The sequence below is a fragment of the Ipomoea nil genome, unplaced genomic scaffold (genome assembly GCF_001879475.1).
Source record: "Ipomoea nil cultivar Tokyo-kokei standard unplaced genomic scaffold, Asagao_1.1 scaffold0233, whole genome shotgun sequence".
NCBI classification, from domain to species: domain Eukaryota; kingdom Viridiplantae; phylum Streptophyta; class Magnoliopsida; order Solanales; family Convolvulaceae; genus Ipomoea; species Ipomoea nil.
In genome coordinates this window covers 674,399-693,648 of record NW_017616661.1, presented here as the reverse complement: position 1 = coordinate 693,648, position 19,250 = coordinate 674,399, and the positions used below count along the sequence as shown (strand labels likewise).

General features: G+C 35.3%; 2 protein-coding genes across 4 annotated transcripts in view; both read left to right on the top strand.

Annotated features, from left to right (window-relative positions):
• Nucleotides 1–3,112, top strand: part of LOC109194042 (NADH dehydrogenase [ubiquinone] flavoprotein 1, mitochondrial) — a 4,057-nt gene extending 945 nt beyond the window's left edge. The window contains exons 2-3 of one of the 2 annotated variants that reach the window (XM_019344893.1): nt 942–2,419; nt 2,818–3,112. In XM_019344893.1, the coding sequence (XP_019200438.1) occupies nt 942–2,402 (1,461 nt within the window). In that variant the 3' untranslated portion in view covers nt 2,403–2,419; nt 2,818–3,112. The remainder of the gene's footprint in view (nt 1–941; nt 2,420–2,817) is intronic. The other variant, XM_019344900.1, reaches the window with a different exon arrangement.
• Nucleotides 3,113–9,889: 6,777 nt separating this feature from the next.
• On the top strand, nt 9,890–17,636 carry LOC109194025. Of its 2 annotated transcripts, none has more exons than XM_019344879.1 (9): nt 9,890–10,083; nt 10,645–11,446; nt 12,230–13,086; nt 13,175–13,457; nt 13,586–13,804; nt 14,478–14,651; nt 15,584–15,763; nt 15,840–15,953; nt 17,071–17,636. In XM_019344879.1, the coding sequence occupies exons 2-9, from the start codon at nt 10,763–10,765 to the stop codon at nt 17,404–17,406; spliced, it is 2,847 nt and encodes a 948-aa protein (XP_019200424.1). In that variant the 5' UTR covers nt 9,890–10,083; nt 10,645–10,762; the 3' UTR covers nt 17,407–17,636. The 2 variants fall into 2 exon arrangements, with proteins under 2 accessions (XP_019200424.1, XP_019200431.1); XM_019344886.1 differs by having other exon boundaries at nt 9,898–10,083; nt 10,734–11,446.
• The last annotated feature ends 1,614 nt before the right edge of the window (nt 17,637–19,250 follow it).

The window sequence follows — 19,250 nt, the reverse complement described above, 5'->3', positions numbered from 1 at the left end:
TGTTCATTAAAGGGTCTATTTGAAAGAGGTTCTTGAAATGGAATTCTATATTTTAAAAGATATAAAGGGAGAAAGTAAGGGCCTTAGGACTGCTGAAATCATTCAAGCAATCAGACTATTTTTCATTTGGTTGTTCTTGAAGATTTTGTACTGGTTATCAAGAGATTCTTGTTGTGGTACCTTTGGTCTATGGTGAAGAAACAATAATACTAAACTAAACATTAATCTCAATATATTTTGAGGCTAAAATCTAAATATTCTATGTCTCTACCATTCCAAGTGCTAATCTCTAGGAGCCCTTGAATCATCATCTTTTACTTAACATTATCAGTCTTAGTGCAGAATAGTTTTTAGTTTACCTCTTTATTTCCTATGTGAACCCACAAATAAATACTAATTTCTGTTAACTTATTAGAATGGACTAGAGAAAATTAGTTTTAAATTATGTACTAATTGTTTCATGCCCATTATGGCCTATCTCCTATTGCTTGCGTGGTTGTAACTTTTAAGTATGCCATCTATCAAAACACTTGGATTATGGAACCTAAAGGATGGATAAGAAAAAATATTAGGATGGCTTGAGAAGCTATCACAAAATACATGTTTTATGATCTGAGCCTGTCCCACAGACATAGATTCCATTGTCATTACCGGTCTGTAGTTTACCCTTAACCTCCACCGTTCTCTGGAAATGGTATAACCCCTTTATTTGATTGAAGCCAAGCTGTGACAGGACTCAGGACTGTGAGTGATGGTTTTCATGTCTACTGGTTTTGGCAATCCTAGTAGAAATTTGTGGGTGTGTGGAGGACCAATTTTTTCTTTATAAGAGTACAGCATCAGCAGAAGCATATACTTTATATTTGCTTCTCAATTTGTTTGCAGCTTTATGCCCATATTTGAGTAATATAACTAATTTACTTTTATGATTTTTCTTTCAGGCACCTGTAAAGGGCCTTCTTTCACTGCAAAGGACTGCATTAGTTCAACGTTGTAGTCAGAAGTGGGGCCTAAATGGTAGATTCTATAGCGCTCAAGCTGCGTCAACTGCTAATACCCCACAGTCTCCACCTCCTCCCCCACCACCTGAGAAGACTCACTTTGGTGGCTTGAAAGATGAGGATCGCATATTCACAAACGTTTACGGATTGCATGATCCTTTTCTTAAAGGTGCCATTAAACGAGGAGATTGGTACAGAACAAAGGACCTTGTACTAAAAGGTACTGATTGGATTGTCAATGAAGTTAAAAAATCAGGACTTCGAGGACGAGGTGGTGCTGGTTTTCCATCTGGTCTTAAATGGTCCTTCATGCCAAAGACTTCTGATGGCCGCCCTTCATATCTAGTTGTCAATGCTGATGAAAGTGAACCTGGTACGTGTAAAGATAGAGAAATAATGCGGCATGATCCGCACAAATTGTTGGAAGGCTGTTTGATTGCAGGAGTGGGAATGAGAGCTCAAGCTGCATATATTTACATCAGGGGTGAGTATGTGAATGAAAGAAAGAACCTTGAGAAGGCTAGGAAAGAAGCTTATGAAGCTGGGTTTTTAGGGAAGAATGCTTGTGGATCTGGTTATGATTTTGATGTCCATATTCATTTTGGTGCTGGTGCTTACATCTGTGGTGAAGAGACAGCTCTTATAGAGAGCCTTGAGGGGAAGCAAGGCAAACCTAGGTTGAAGCCTCCATTTCCCGCTAATGCAGGGCTCTATGGTTGTCCAACTACTGTAACAAATGTGGAAACGGTAGCTGTTTCCCCAACCATTTTAAGGCGTGGACCAGAGTGGTTTGCTAGTTTTGGGAGGAAAAATAATTCTGGGACAAAGCTATTTTGCATCTCAGGCCATGTAAACAAGCCATGCACAGTTGAAGAGGAAATGAGTATTCCATTGAAGGAGCTGATTGAGAGGCACTGTGGTGGTGTTCGTGGTGGATGGGACAATTTACTTGCTATTATTCCAGGAGGTTCGTCTGTCCCATTAATCCCCAAGCACATGTGTGAGGATGTTCTGATGGACTTTGATGCACTAAAGGCTGTTCAGTCAGGTTTGGGCACTGCTGCTGTCATTGTGATGGATAAGTCAACTGATATTGTAGATGCAATTGCAAGGCTATCTTACTTCTACAAACACGAGAGCTGTGGCCAATGTACTCCTTGCAGAGAAGGTACACCGTGGCTTTGGATGCTCATGGAAAGAATGAAGGTTGGGAACGCAAAGCTCGAGGAGATTGATATGCTTCATGAGGTGACAAAACAGATTGAAGGACATACAATTTGTGCATTAGGTGATGCTGCTGCATGGCCTGTTCAGGGTCTTATTAGGCACTTTAGACCAGAGCTTGAAAGAAGGATCAGGGAGCGGGCAGACAGGGAGCTACTGCAGGCTGCTGCTAATTAATTAACTGTTTTATTAAGGTAAGGTTGGTTCTTAAACATTTCTACCATATAGAATTCAACAGGTACTGATTCAAAAATCAATCCTTTTTCTATGAAACATTTTCCTGTTGTTCACTAACCTGTCCTATTTTTGCTTTGCCTCTCTTCCCAATCTACCCCTTGGGTGATTGTTTGCTTAAAACTGAAGGAATTCATACTATTAACATAGAACAACATCATAGCCAGCAAGATTGGCAACAACAAAGTTAACTAACCTCATTAATGATTATAGAAACTGACGTTATAGAATTTACTGTGAGGCTATGGTGCTATGAATGCTTTATAAATATGTTCTCATTTATGGAATTAGTAACCTGGTACTCAATGCCCAACTCACACTTCTAATTTCAAGTTGATTATTGTCTTCTGCTGAACAGGGAAACACATTTTCCGCTTTGCACTACAGAATAAGATTCCTAAGAACCCAGACCCCAGTGCAAAGGTGCTATCCTGGGTGCTACTGCTGTCTTCCCAATGGACAGTGTATTTTATCGTTGAGCTTGTATAGACTTTGACTCATTGGTGAATCTATGGATTTTTGCTTCTGATTTTATGATGGATTTTGTTGCTTGTAATACAACCAGATGCTGGAGCACAATTTCAGTGGCTCTGCCTCATGCATTGATAGTTCTTTCTATCTTGAAAATAATGAACCAACATCTTGGTCCATCACTTTTGCTTTTATAATTTTTGATTTTGTAATTTGTCACTTTGAAACTAGGGTTCTAATATCAGCTGTCTGCATTGGTAGGTTGGAATGACCATTGATTGAGTTAATACTCGATTTGGTCCCTTGACTATTAAGATTTCACCACTTTGGTTCTCAATTTTCAAACTTACTTAATTTCATCTCTAACTATGCAATTTCATTTTTTACTCACATATACAAAATCTTGATGTAGATATTTGTATTGTAATTCACATGAAAAAAAAAAAAATAGTTTCTCAATATCCGCAACATTTGATAGTAACATTTAAGAAGTAAGATTTAAGAGTCTATATAGGACTCTTTTAATTCAATTTATTGTGAAGTTCTGCAACTGATAAGTGACAACTCAACCTGAGACTGGCATACTTTTCTTGATTAATTTCCCTTAAATATAATAATATGTGCTTTGCTGTTTTAGGTAGAGTGATTTTATTTTTCTATCATCTGGTTAGGTACACAACTGCAAACTAAATATTTTTTTTTATTTGGTTATGAATCTAAATAATTTATTTCCTTGTGAAATCTTATGACTACTATATATGATTACGAAAATATTATTTATATTAGATTCACCAAATTCTGTTATTTGATGTGTTGTATTAGTTATTCAAGAATTAAAAAAATCTACAATAAGTAAAGTGATACAAGATTTGGTGTAATTTTTATTTTTTATTTTTTGTTTATTAAAGTAAGGATCATCGGAGAATAGTTATCATTTTTCAATATGAGGCTGTTTTACTCCAAATATTGTATACATTAACAAAAATATTACTACATCTTATGTTATAAAATTAGTCGTAAAGATTTTATCCACTCACATTTTGCGATAGACATATGTGAACCTAAACCCCAATCAAAATCCAATAGGATGTAGTTTTCAGGTTCAACTAATTACTAAAATTATTGGCTGAATTGAAAGGGACCTGATAGGATGATCACACCTTTATTGGCTGAATTGAAAGGGACTTGATAGGATGATCACACCTTTAGTTAGGCCAATTAGGATAACACAACTGCCAAATTATGAATTTTAACCTTGACGAATATTATGTAAAGTTGCAATAAATTTTTACTTGAATGTGTACTTAAGAATAATACATATTTATTTAAAATCTTTCACGATTTTCAATGAATATCTCACTAGATGAAGATATGAAATTAATTAGTGATTCACATGATTTGTGAAAATTTAAATTAAATAAAAAATAGAAGTGTCAAATAGTCTCATCTATCATTTGCAAGTGCTCGATTAACTCTTTGTTCTAAAATAAGATCTAATTACTTTTATAATGCTTACATGAAATTTAAATAAAAATAATTTGATGAATTGTTTCATTGTTGACTCGTTCAAACCCAGAAAAATCGCTACTCTGTCCCTCCTTACCATCACCATCACGGGTGTCGATATGAAAACAAAATCAGTAACTTCTCTTGGCTTTGCACTACAATTTAGGCTCTCGCTTGTGTGCTCGTGAAAGGTTGGTAAGTGATAGCACTATCAACACTCTACACATCCAAAATAAACAGAATAGATGCGCTCATTGGTTGTCCAGTTCAAAGTTTCTTGACAAATTTGGTTTCAAACACCTCGTAATTTAGGACACTTTACCGTTGGTGCACGCCCAACCGAGGCAGCTAAAGCAAACATGAGAAATGAAATTTCAAATTGTGATTAGGAGCACAATGCCGTGAATAAGTTCTGCCTCCAAGCATATTCATGAATTAGGAGGTGAAGAGTTTCAAGAGGGGTGCCAATAAGCTCTACACAAAGCATGAAAGGGCATGGTAATAGGCATATAAATATCATACAACCATAAAAAGTTTCAGCAACCACATACTAAAGATATTATGGGATTACTTGGGCACACAAGTAACAAGTGGGAAGCAGCAAACAATTTTCAGTTTTTATATCGGCATCCGCGATGATGGTGGTGAGAATAAGGAGGGAGAGAGTAGCGGTTTTCTCTGTTTGAATGAGTCAACAATGAAACAAGTCATCAAATTATTTTGAGAAAATGGCGAGTTTGGTCCCTGAGTTATAATGGTAGTGACGACTCAGTCCCTGAGTTATGAACTATGATTGTATCCATTTTAGTCCTGAGTTATGAGCGAAGTGGCGCATTTGGTCCTTGACCGTTAAAACTGACGGAAAAATTTAAAAATATTTAAAATTTTAAGGGTAAAGTAGGAAATACACATTTTATTCACTTTCTTATATTGAAACCACTTTTGCATCATTATTTTCAACTTCCTAGCATTCTATTTCAAGGTTATTCAATTCCAACAGCAATTCAATAATCTTTGTATGACTTGTTAGTAACCTTCTCGTATAAGGAACCTGTGACTCTGTACAAACAAGAGAATACTTGGTCATTGTCTTCAAGCATGTAAAACACACCATCCTAAAAGTTTATGATTTCCCTTGCTAAACATAATGGTAATCAAACCATAACTTTTGAAATACAAGAAGATATCAAATTTCCACTACAAGAAAAATGCACATAGACAACGTGTGACACCCCGTAAATCCAAGATCTATTTAAGGATTAATTAGATAATTAATCATAGCTTAATTGATGATTTATTCCCGAAATCCTGAAAATTAAATAGTCGAAGGACTAAAAATTGACTAGTCAATCCAAGTCAAAGAGTTATACTCTAGGCTTAAAGAATTGTTCCCTTGTATCCTTACATTTTCCACTTTAGTAAGGGTAAAGAAGACTTTTCACCTTATGTTTGTGTCCCAAGCTAACCTAGAGTCATCTTTCATTTCTTTCCCTAACACTTTAGGCTACAAGAGGTAACACATGCTTTACAAAATCTATTTTCTTACCTATATGATGATTTCTTGACTTCTACATGTGATTTTTGCTATGAAATGTGAGTTTTGATGCATTGTATTGTGAGAATGCATATCTAGAGCTTGTTATTAGGGTTCTTGTATGCCATTGCTTGACTATTTCCTTGATCCAAGTCATGTTGTTGTATTTTGTGAGATTTTGGGTGTTTTGGACTTGAATTTGAACTTGGTGTTGAAAATCCCCGAAGGGATTATTTTTGGTACAACAGTGTACTCGCGGGCGGAACGGCAGGTAGTGCACCACCCGCCGCCCCACCCGCGGGGTATGTGTGGTTGTGGCTTGGGTTCCCGCGGGCGGAACCACGGGTGGAGGTCCACCCGTGGCCCCACCCGCGGGGTACACTTTTGGGGTCGTTCGGGGATTTATTCCCCGTGATTCTTTTGACTCAGTAATTGATGTTTTGACTTCCCGATGTTGTTTTGTTGGGCTTTTTGAGTGTCTTCTTGATGTTTCGTATGTCTAAAACTGTATGACGTGATTCTATGTAGGATTTGGTGTCTTGAATCGTGCTAAGTGTTCAACTTTGTGATTCGTTGAACCATGATGAGTCTTGTATGTTCTTCGGAACTATGTTTGGTTTACCCGTTTGATAAGCATGCTAGTTTGATGTTGAAGTGCTAGTGTGTGCGATTTGTTCTTCCCTTTTTGAGAATGACAACTTGTGTTGATCATTATTTGGAATCGGATTGTAATCCTTCCTTGATTGAGTATGGTTTCATATCTTTGTTGCGATCCATTGATTGATTCCTATGATGAATGTGTGTGTTGGCTGTACCTGGATTGCACGATTAATGGTATGAGACATTAATCACCAAGGTACAGATGTGGTCCTCGTGGTGGCCATGAAATGATAATGGAGTTGTAAATTGGGCTTCAGGCTCATGTGATTTGGGTTTCAGGCTCATGCGATTGGTGGTTGTGTGATTGAAATGAACGGTACCCTCATGTACTTTGAAATTGGTGGAATTGTTGGAGATTGTCGGAGTGGGGACGACGGTCCTCGGAGGCATAAGGTTGGACTTTGGAGTACAGGGGTCCTGGAGGTAAAGGTTGGAACTAGTTATAGGTCCGGGCATAAGGATGGAATTTGGAACTTTTGACATGAAGTGTCACTGTGGCATGTAGTGCCAATGTGTGAATGTCTATTCTCTTCTGATGAGAATGTCGAGTGGTATTCTACTTTGTGATCAGTAGAATACGCCTCGAGTTGTAATTGTTGTTGTCGTTGTCTTTGCCGTGATGTTTTCTACTTTGTGATCAGTAGATTATATCTTGAGCGGTGTTGAGTTGTTCTGTTGTTGTCCTTGTCTTGATGTTGTTTTGGGATGTTGATTCCCTTGGTCTTTTGAGAGTGAAATAGAGTCTTTGCAGTTGACTTGTCTCTTTGACTTTGAACTGATATATATTATATTCTGTTTCGAAAAATGATTTTGATTATACTATCTATATATGCTATTGTACACGTATTGATGGGTTACCAGCAATATTCGCTGACTGGGCGTAGTCCCCTTTCTTTATGTGCTTTACAAGTCTTGAGTAGACATGGCGAGAGCGTTAGCCGTTGATAGTTAGTGTTTTGGCCTGTGTGCCACAGTTGTTGAACAAATAGATTGATGGTTTTAGATTTGTCTGTGCATTCACGTTGAGGTGATTGTGGCATAACACTCCTTGGTTTTCCCTGTTTTGATATTAGACTTCCGTTGTTGCTTTTATTTATGATATCTGTTAGTTACGTATTTAAGTTTTAAAATGACATGGAAATCGGGGGTGTTACACAATGGTTTTTAACCGTTGTCGTAGGGGTAAAATTTCTGTTGTTGAAGCCGGTGTTGTTGTAAGTTCCGCGCATAGACAAGCTAAGGTTCAAAATACAAAAGAACTAATTAACAAGTCTAAATACTTCCATGACCAATTCAAATCGAATCACCATCCAAATCATAATACAAAAAACAATTCCACGAACCAAGTCTAAATTATCACAACGTTCTGATCATCAAATCATACCTACTCTATATAACTTGATACAATATCGGCCCATTCAGAACGCACCAGATCAATAATTGTTTTGTCATAATCAACTTGTTGGAACTACATGTAAAAAGTGAGTAAATAAATTAGTACGTAGATAACATAACATTATAAGAGATAACTAGCTAGATAGATTGTGAGACTACAAAAATAAGCCAAAACTACGGGCTATATATATGCAGTAGTATATGCATTGGTCATACAAAAATATATATACAAACACTTATATCTAATTAGTTAAAAATATTAAATTACCTTGCCAATTTACCAAACAGTTTTACTTCGTCCTTTCTTTCCATTCCTAGAGGCCGCATGAAACATTTTAATAGCCTTTCATATATATTGTTGATTATTCAGATAATGTAATAATCATACTGATATAAATCGAAAGAAATTAAAAAAAAAACCTTACATTTCTACAACATGTTTCCAATCTTCATCGCGAATGCGATGACTAAGAGGGTCCCACAAATAAACAATATCCTTAGTGACGTTGATAACTGTCAGAATCCAAGGAAACTATTGTTTTTTCTCAAATTGCATAAAGACAACACACTTATAACAACGGTTAAGTAAAAACTGTTGTCTTTGACAAAAGTGTTGCATCAAAGACAACGATTTTGGACAAAATTGTTGTCTTTCTAGTGTTGTCTATGTGCATTTTTCTTGTAGTGTTCTCAGTTATTTTTATGACAAATTCACCAAGGGAGTAACTTGAGATTTTTTGAACATAAAACTCTTTCGTAAGCTCTGCAATAACTTAATCAAGAATTGTATATCCTAACAATATATAAAAATTATATTATATATATACCAATTACCTCCTTTGTCTTCTTAAAAATTAGAGTAATGAATGAGGAACCTAAGATTCAGTTATGAAAATTTTAAAACTTTTGTAACTTCTAAAAACGATTATTGACGGTTGCATATGATTAAAATAGACTTATTTATTTCTAGATTATTATTATTATTATTATTATTATTATTATTATTATTATTATTATTATTATTATTATTTTATTATTATTATTAGGGAAAATGACACTTTTTGCCCCTGAGTTATATACTTATAGCACTTTTTTCCCCTCAATTATTTAGGTAAGCACATTAGCCCCCTCAATTATTCTAAAAGTTGTGCTTTTTCCCCATGATATATTAAATTGACATTTATACCCTTAAAGTAAACATTTTATTTATTTTACTACTCCAACAAATTATTGCGTATACGTAGGGATGACCACGGATCGGTTTGAATTGAACCGGATACTAAAGCAATCGAATTAATAGTTTTCGGTTATAATTCAAATCTAGAACCCCATATTTAAATGTCAATTTATTAAAATTATGTATCAAAAAAATTGAATCTTGAACCGTGAACCGGCGATTCCAGATTCGATTCGCGATTTTGAACCGTCTTTATTTTAAAATCTTATTTTTTATTTTAAAATAGTATAAATTCAACAATAAATGTATTTTATTTTTTCAGTTCGGAACATGAACCGTCCGTTCCGGTTCACGATTTTAATAAACTCTAAATATCGAATTTCGATTCCAGATTGTAATTGGAATATTTCGGTTTGGTTGCTATAGTGTTTGTTTGGTTTGAACCAAATTATGGTCATAATTTGTTGGAGAAACAAAATAAATCAAATATTTAGTTTAAGGATAAATATGTCCATTTAACATTTCATGGGGAAAAACAGCCACTTCAATAATTTAGGGGGAAAAAATGCTATAGGTATATAACACAGGGGAAAAAGTGTCATTTTTCCTTATTATTATTATTATTATTATTATTATTATTATTTTCTATCCTCTGAAAATGTTCTCCAGAATGGTTTAGCACTTAGCACTTTAGCAGCAGCCAACTATTCTATTCCAATGTAAGACTTCCACACGGAAGGCATCTGCTTCTTCAGCACCTCTCTCTACAAACATACCCAAAAATTGAAAAATACTTTCTTCAAAATCTGGAAATTGCTTAAGGTCTTGCCTCTTACATTCGCTGCCATTTACTGCTCTTCCTCACTACTTGAGATCTTAAAGTAAGTTTCCTCGTCATTACCCCAACCCAGTCATTAAAGATTGTTTTCTCTTTTTTTTTTTTTTTTTTTTTTTTTTTTTTTTTTTTTTTTTTTTTGGGTTATTTTATAGTTCAAAATCAATCTAGAATTAAAACTTAAAGATTCAACCAGTATGATGCTTTCCGTATCTGGATTATATATATTATTCAGCTCAATTTTTTTAATGCTTGAATTGCTCTCTTGTAATGCTAGCAATTTAGGTGTTTTTCCTTTCTCAAACTGTACGTAGATGGATAATAGTTGTGTAAAGTGATTACTGATGTCATTACAATTTCGATAATTGTCTGTTACATTTTGTTCACTGAGATGAGCTAAACGAGTCGAATTTGAAACAACCAAGATGCAATTTATTTATTTTTTTAAATGGTTTCAAGATATATTTATTTCTGGAGAAAATATGATCTTTCTGCCTAAGTATTTTTTTTCATTGGCCTCAATGTCTTTTTTTCCTTATATATATATATTTTTTAATTTATTTTTTGATTTTGCTGCGTTTAATAATCTTGCTATTTGGAGATGCAGACACTGTAATTTAGTCTTGACTTTAAAGTGGGTGGAGGTTTTTCTTTCCTATCAATTGGTGGTTGTTTGATTAGCACTCTTACCTACAGCCATTGGAGTCTGGAGTGGATCTTAAGCCATGGTTCTTGGGTTGAGGTCAAAGCACAGAAAGGGAAGTTCTCTTCAGGTTGATTTTATCATCCATGTAGAGGAGGTTAAGCCTTGGCCTCCATCACAGTCCCTAAAATCTGTCCAGTCAGTATTATTTGTCTGGGAAAACGGTGAACAGAATTCTGGATCCTTTGTATCTGATGTTGGAGATACGGGCATTGAGTTCAATGAATCGATAACTCTCCCAGTGACTTTATGCCGAGATAAGAAGGCTCAAGATAAATTCCAGAAGAATTTCTTAGATTTTTACCTGTACGAGCCTCGGAAGGACAAGGGAAGTAGAGGCCAGCTTTTGGGGACATGTGTAATTAATCTTGCAGACTTTGGGGCTACCGAGGAGGCTATTAGCATTTGCACTCCAGTGAACTGCAAAAAGAGTTCTAAAAGCGTAGACCAGCCATCCCTGTTTATTACGATTCAGTCGTTCCATAGAGATAGCTCAAATTCACCACCTAAAGTTAGCTTATCGAATGAAAAATACATTGACAAGGACGGACAAACATCTGTTGCAGATTCGGTGAATGAAGAAAATGATGATGGATGTGAAATTGCCACTTTCACTGATGATGATGATGAATCACCACGTTCATCACGGAATGCCTCTCTTTCTACATTGAAGAGTTCTAGGGATCCACCGTCTCATTACTCGAAGGTATTTGGATTGGTTTCATTCTGGCCCTTTTCCTAATCATTGTATATCTGTCCCTACTCCCTAATTTGTTGATTGTTTAGACACACTGAATATGAGAATTTCTCACTCATGAGTTATTTTCTCTTTTTATTCTGCTTTAAAAGATTACAAATTCTGAATTTTTCAGTTTTCTGTTTCTGTCTGTTTCAATTAATGCAATCCAGCTAAAAACGATAAATGACTGTTAGCTGATTGGGTTAGTGGGTTTGACTAGTTAATAGCATTATAGCTGATTGTAGAAAAGTGTTTGGTAAATTAGCTGTTAGCTGATTACATACAAAATGACTTTCTCAAAAAGCTAATCGAAAAAGCTACTTTGACTAGCTTTTTAATTTTAACATTTTGGAGCAATAAGTTGTTAGTTGTTACAAAAAGCTAATTAATCAAACACTCATATTCATTGTTTAACCAAGTCAAACAGCTTATAGTGGTCAAATAAGCCAAAATTGGTTGATAGGCTAACTATTTTACCAAACAGGGCCGGCCTCACCCTTCTACTTTGATGCAATTATGCCAACAGCACTTTTCAGTGATTTCAAGGAATATATGTTGCTTATTCATAATTCTTTTTTGGGGAGTTGGGGGTGGGGGGCTAGCGAATTGTTTGACAAAAGTTGCAAAATACTAAGGAACTCTTTCTGCTGGTTAAACGATGTTCTTTCGTTCCTCGTCCTCTGTGTGTGTGGAAGGTGGGGCTAACAATGTATGGCTAAATAATACTTGGTTTAATTGTCTTTAATGCAGAGTGGAGTTGATTCGATGAATAAAAGCTTAGGAAGGGACCAAGTTTCAGAACCAGACACTACAGTTTCTTTTGCTAATATTTCTTGCAGAGATTTAAGAAGTTCAGATGACAATATTGCTTTGATGACCTCAGAAAGCTCATCCTTGAATGCTGAAAACCCTACAAATGGCCACAGCTCTTTCGCCAAATTATCTGAGAGAAGCATGACCTCTGTCCATAAAAAGTCTGCTCACCCTGTCATCGAATCTTCTTCTTCGTTCACAAGTTCCCGAGGAACAAATGGGAAGTCAGCAACCACCAAGAGATGGTTTGAGCAGCTAGATGTTGAACAAGATGAAGAACTCCTGGACGATTTGCAACATTTCTCAGAAATTAAATTTGGTACTGACCCTTCACAATATGCGGGGAGAAAAAGTAACTTGAGGAGTGATACTCTAAATTCCAACAAAAGAGACCATGTATCTCAGGGCTCTAGCGTTACAAGTGTAAAGATGAAGCACTCAAAGTCTCCCCAGCTAAATAACACAGCTAACAGAACTACGCTTTCCGGTGGCAGCCAGACAGCATCAGATAAGTCACCACATGGGCTTCCTGATCGTAAAAACGAATCGAAGTCTAAAGTTGAGATGCTTGAAGAAGAACTGAGGGAAACCGCTGTGCTTGAGGTCAGCCTTTACTCCGTTGTTGCTGAGCATGCAAGTTCTTCGAACAAGATTCATGCTCCAGCTCGTCGCCTCTCTAGGTTCTATCTTCATGCATGCAAGATGAAGTCTCGCTCTAAACAGGCTAGTGCTGCAAGAGCTGCCATTGCAGGTTTAGTTTTGGTTTCTAAAGCATGTGGAAATGATGTTCCAAGGTACATGTTCCTTTTGCAAAATCTAAATACACTTTGGTTCAACAAGTTCTGCTTTGGAAACTAAAGCACTGTAATGCTTTACCCACAGGTTAACTTTTTGGTTATCCAACTCAATCGTGCTAAGAGCAATTGTTAGTCGGGATGCTGCTGAGATGGTACAAACAAATAAACCTTATATCGAAAATAATGCAGGTAAGTCTGGTTCAGCTGGAAGATCTCTCAAGCAAAGAAATGATTTCTCTTTCACAAAAGAGTCAAGGAAGAGTCTAAAAGAGCATACGGACTGGGAAGATGTGAAAACATTTGTCCTTGCACTAGAACAACTCGAGGCTTGGATCTTCTCGCGAATAGTTGAGTCTGTGTGGTGGCAGGTTGAGTTCTAGTGCTTCAGTTTTATAATTCAATCTCTTTTTCTTTGTAATTTTAGCTATTTAGTGTTTATTTAGTAAATCAGTTTTCTATACTAGTGGTTATGCCTTATTTGTTTCACGCTTTGCAGACTTTGACTCCACATATGCAAAGCAGTGTTGCTAAAACTAGTGATATGTCTACGATCTCTAATTCTAAGAAGGGAAGAAAACCCGGTTTAGGAGATCAAGAGCAAGGTAACTTCTCAATAGAACTTTGGAAGAATGCTTTCAAGGATGCTTGCGAAAGGTTGTGCCCAGTTCGGGCAGGAGGACATGAATGCGGCTGCTTGGCACTGCTGGCAAAATTGGTAAATTGATAATATTGGTATATAATATGCAGTTTAGTAAACCATGTGCCACGAAGTTAATATGCTTTAGTTGCTGCCACCTTATCGGTAATGGATATCCAATTACAATTTGTTTTCTTTCCAATAGATTGTTTGAGCATATTGTGGTTTCCGGCAAATTTTTATGTGGACCATGGTCCACACAACACAGTATGGACCATAAAAAGTACATTTTTAATGTACTAAAAGTATATTATTTGTATACTATATGTATATTATACAAAATAATGTACTTTCAGTACTCAAATAATGTACTTTCCATGAATACAAGGTACATTTTTAATATACTAAAAGTACATTATTTGATAGTATACAAAATAATGTACTTTCAGTACTCAAATAATGTACTTTTAATTTGTGGTCCACACAGCTAAGTGGACCATGGTCCATAGAATAATGATGGTGATTTCCCATCTGTCCTGTAAAGCACTCTTGAGTTCACTGTATTTATGCACACCGTGATTATTCTGACCAAGTTTGTGCAAGTTGCTGTGTTAAACTCTCTCACTGCCTGAAGTACACTAGTCTGAATAGATTCTCTCTAGACATGCACACCTTCAGAACAAGCTTTCGGTGCAAATTTGATGTCTGTGCTTTTAAATTCGGTGAGTAACTGCTTCTTATCTGCTTCTAGATAATGGAACAGCTGGTGAGTAGACTGGACGTGGCAATGTTCAATGCCATTCTTCGTGAATCAGCTGATGAAATGCCAACAGATCCTGTGTCTGATCCTATTAGTGATGCTAAGGTCCTTCCAATCCCCGCAGGGAAATCAAGCTTCGGGGCTGGTGCACAACTCAAAAACGCTGTGAGTAGTAAAGCTCCTTTAGCATGTGCTATTATTAATTTTTTTTTTTTGTCAACATAACTGGTGAAGCTTATTTCCAATCTTGTTGCGCTATATATATATATATATATATATATATATATATATATATATATAGAGGCGGGTCTTTGTTAGGAAATACACCACACAACACAGAGTAAACAGAGCCCTGCATCACCAAACACACACCATTAGGTGTGAGTAAAAACACCATACACTGTTCGGAAATACACCATTGGGGGTGGTGAGTTATATGGTGTGTTTTTTTGAGTCTGTGGTGTATTTTGTGATGTTTTATTACATTTCATTGGGGTGTGTTTTTATTACACTGTTGGTGCATATTGTTAACACTGTTGGTGTATTCTGGAATTTGACCGCACCGCCGCACCGTAAGACCCCGCCGCATATGAGCGCTCTTCTATATATATATATATATAAAATGTGTGTATGTATATGCGTGTGTGTGCGCTTGCGTGTGCGTGTGGGGAGTGTGTGCGTGAATGTGTTTGTGTGTGTGTGCGCGTGTGTTAAATTTAAATTCTTTGATTTCGCAACTTTGCTTTGAATGCCTTCTTCTGCAACATTCTCAAACGAAACAGTATGGTGTGAAGTTCTCTTGCTTTTAAGATATTTTGCACGAGAGGTTGCAGCTTTTTAGTTGAAATAGTAGACTTTCCATAAAAATTTGATGGGACTTTTCTTCTACTTTATTCGTTTCGGTTTTCTTTTGAAATTTGATTGGAATGTGAATGTAACTTGCTACAAAAATATAGACTATATTTCGATACCAATTTTGGTAGCATCATTTCAGATCAGTAGTAATCTCTCACTCTCGTGTTCTTTATACACATCGATGCGTAGTGGTATTATACTATTATTATTCAAGAATCTTATAGTGCTGTCCTTGCTGGCAGATTGGAAACTGGTCTCGATGGCTGTCTAATCTTTTTGGAATTGAAGAGAATGATAGTAACGATATTCCTCCGGATGGCAAGCAACAAGAGCCTTCCAAGCCATTCAGACTCCTGAATGAATTAAGCGATCTGATGATGCTTCCGTTTGACATGGTGGCTGATCCACAAACAAGAAAAGAAGTGAGTCCCTCCCTCAGCTGACTGATGCTCATCACTTTTACTCCCATCTAACTTTTTAAAATTCGAATTCTTGAAGGTTTGTGCAACGTTCTCTCCGACACTGATCAAGATGATTCTTAGCGGTTTTGTTCCCGATGAATTCTACCAAAAGCGAGTTCCCCAAGAAGTTTTCGATGCCCTTGATGCCGAGGTTGGTTCCCCCTTAAATTTTATACCAAGTTTTTCAGGATTCCAAGTGTTATAATCTAAGATTGGGCTTTGATCACTCAATTGAGCTATAATGGACATGTGTCAAACTACATTAAAAGACTGAATTCAATCAATTAGCTAGTCCAACCCATATATTCTCTCTTATATTTTCAATGTGGGACTCTTATAACACTCCCCCTCAAGATTGGGCTAGGGTCACTCAATTAGCTAGTCTAATTCATGATCTAACTCATATATTCTCTCTTATATTTTCGGCAAGTTATTGTGTGGACCACGGTCCAAAACGATGTCGTTTTGATGTTAAAACAAAATCATTGTTCCGCGCGCATGTTAGAATAATGAACATTTTGGGGTAAGGTAGTGTATTTTATGAGTTAGAATAATATACTTTATGTGGGCAAATTATGTTGTGGACACGGTTCCAAAACTGTTCATAATTATGAATATATAGTTCAAAAATTATGAACATATAGTTATATAATTATGAACATAGTTGTTAATATAATTATGAACATATAGTTCTGTAATTATGAATATAGAGATTCAATAATTGTGAATATGAAGTTAAAAAATTATGAATATATAGCTTTATAATTATGAACATATAGTTCAGTAATTATGAACATAGAGTTCTGTAATTGTGAATATAGAGTTCAATAATTATGAATATGAAGTTAAGAAATTATGAATATATAGCTTTATAATTATGAACATATAGTTCAGTAATTATGAACATAGAACCGTGTTCACCTTGCAAGATGGACACGGTTCCACAACATAATGATTGCTTTATGTGTTAGAATAATGAAATTTGTGAGGTAAGATAATATATTTTATGAGTTAGAATAATATACTTTTATGTGTTAGAATAATGTATTTTATGAGTTAGAATAATGTACTTTATGTGTTAGAATAATGAAATTTCTGGGGTAATATAATGTATTTTATGAGTTAGAATAATGTATTTGATGAGTTAGAATAATGTACTTGATGTGTTTTTGGACCGTGGTCCATGCAATAATGCTTGTATATTTTCAAAGTGGATTCTTAACACCAAGCATTATTGAAACTAATGGATCCTTCTCTCTTATTTAAAGGATGATGTAGATACAAACGGAGAGCGTGTGACTAGCTTTCCTTGTAGCGCTACTCCCATAGTCTATTCACCGCCTTCTGCAGCCTCAGTCACCAGGTCCATCGGAGAAGTTGGATCCCAATCTTTATCCCGCAATGGATCATCAGTTCTGAAAAAATCCTACACTAGTGATGATGAGCTGGATGAGCTCGACTCGCCCTTGACTTCCATTACAGCTGATAGATCTCGGGGATCTTCTTCGGTGAAGATAAACTGGAGCCCCAAAGGCGGCAAGGGCTGCCGGAATATTGTCAGGTATCAGCTACTCCGAGAAGTATGGAGAGACGACGAACAATGAGATGGTGAACATATAACATATGCAATATATGTATGAGTTATTCCTTCTAATTACACTTTTAAGAAGTTTTTGAGCAGGAGATTATTGTGATTACGGAGTATTATTTTTCGTGTGAAGTCGGGTAAATAGAATGTAGATGGCGCAATCTATATAAGAAGATGAATCTTTATATTTTGTGTAATGAATTACCACGTTGGTGGATATATGAAATCAGATTTGTTGAATCTATAGTGAATTCCCAATCGTTATGCGTTGGACCCGTGTCCAGCATGCTTGCTGGACACGGGTAACAGTGCCGTTAGGCACTGTTATCTTTTTTTTTTTTTTTTTTTTTTTTTTTTTTTTTTTTTTAATTTCAGACCGCTTCATTGTAAGAGTATATGTTCAAAATTTTATTATTATATGTTAATAACTATACATTCATAACTCCATAACTGTACGTTCATAACTCTATAACTGTACATTCATAACTCCATAACTGTACATTCATAACTCCATAATTGTACATTCATAATTTTCGAAGCTCTATGTTCACAATTTTAGAGCTCTATGTTCATAATTTTATCACTATATGTTCATAATTGTAAGTTCATAATGTTAGAACTCTTTGTTCATAATTCGATCAATAACTGTACATTCATAATTCCATACTGTAGATTCATAATCTCATAACTGTAGATTCATAACTCCATAACTGTAGATTCATAACTCTATAACTGTACATTCATAACTCCATAACTGTACATTCATAATCTTCGAAGCTCTATATTCACAATTTTAAAGCTCCATGGTCATAATTTTATCACTATATATGTTCATAATTGTAAGTTCATAATGTTAGAGCTCTGTGTTCATAATTTCATAATTGCATAACTGTATATTCATAACGGCATAACTGTACATTCATAACGGCATAACTGCACATTCATAATCAAAAAAAAAAATAACGCCGTTAAAGGCAAAACGCGCGCGATTTTTTTTTTTTTTTTTATAACTAAATGACGCGTTTTTTTTTAAAAAACGACGTCGTTTTGGGCCCGTGTCCACAATTCAATGTGGATACGGGTCCAGGGCATAATTTGCCAGTGAATTCCCACTCATTTTGGAATATAAAATAATTTTGAATTCATTTTTAATAAGTTGAGCTTTATTGTCGTAAAATTCAATTTGCATATAGATATATTGATTGAGAAAAAGTTCTTGCATGTCACAAATAGGATTTGAATCTTGAATGCATGGCATAAGACTGATAAGAGTCCATTATACCATGGACCATGATTTATCTTACAATGTAGACCATTGATATAAAGTTCATTTCTAGTCCATTAAACGTCCTTTTTTTTTTTTTTTTTTTTTTTTTTTTTTTTTTTTTTTGTATTAAAAATTTACTTTAAAGTATATTACTTAAAAAGAACTATCAGTACATTAAAAATGAATATTTAGTATACAAAAAATGAACATTTATCTGTGTTCACAATATAATTTGTCTTAATTTATCCTGATTTGTATTACATTTTTTTCTCATTAGTATTACACTCTCATTCATAAGTAACAATCAATCAATTTATCCCTAATTACTAATTAATATTTTTCCCTCACAAGTAACTCTTCAAGCCAAAATATTAAATTTTGATCTAAAAATATGGCACTTTCTCTTAAAAGAACCACACATATATATTACACTTTCACTCATAAGTAATGATACTCGATTAACAACTATATAATCCAAGCATAGAAATTGAGTAACAAGTGTCGTATCTCACAGGGACTACGCGTACAAGTACTAATTATGAGGTTTTTTTTTTTTTTTTTTTTTTTTTTTTTTTTTTTTAATATAACCTAAA

Excerpts from the sequence above, each read along its gene's own strand:
- LOC109194025 (XM_019344879.1), top strand. The coding sequence starts at position 10,763 with ATGGTTCTTGGGTTGAGGTCAAAGCACAGAAAGGGAAGTTCTCTTCAG. Across the intron at positions 13,805-14,477 it reads TGGCACTGCTGGCAAAATTG|ATAATGGAACAGCTGGTGAG; the intron begins GTAAATTGATAA and ends ATCTGCTTCTAG. Across the intron at positions 14,652-15,583 it reads GTGCACAACTCAAAAACGCT|ATTGGAAACTGGTCTCGATG; the intron begins GTGAGTAGTAAA and ends CCTTGCTGGCAG.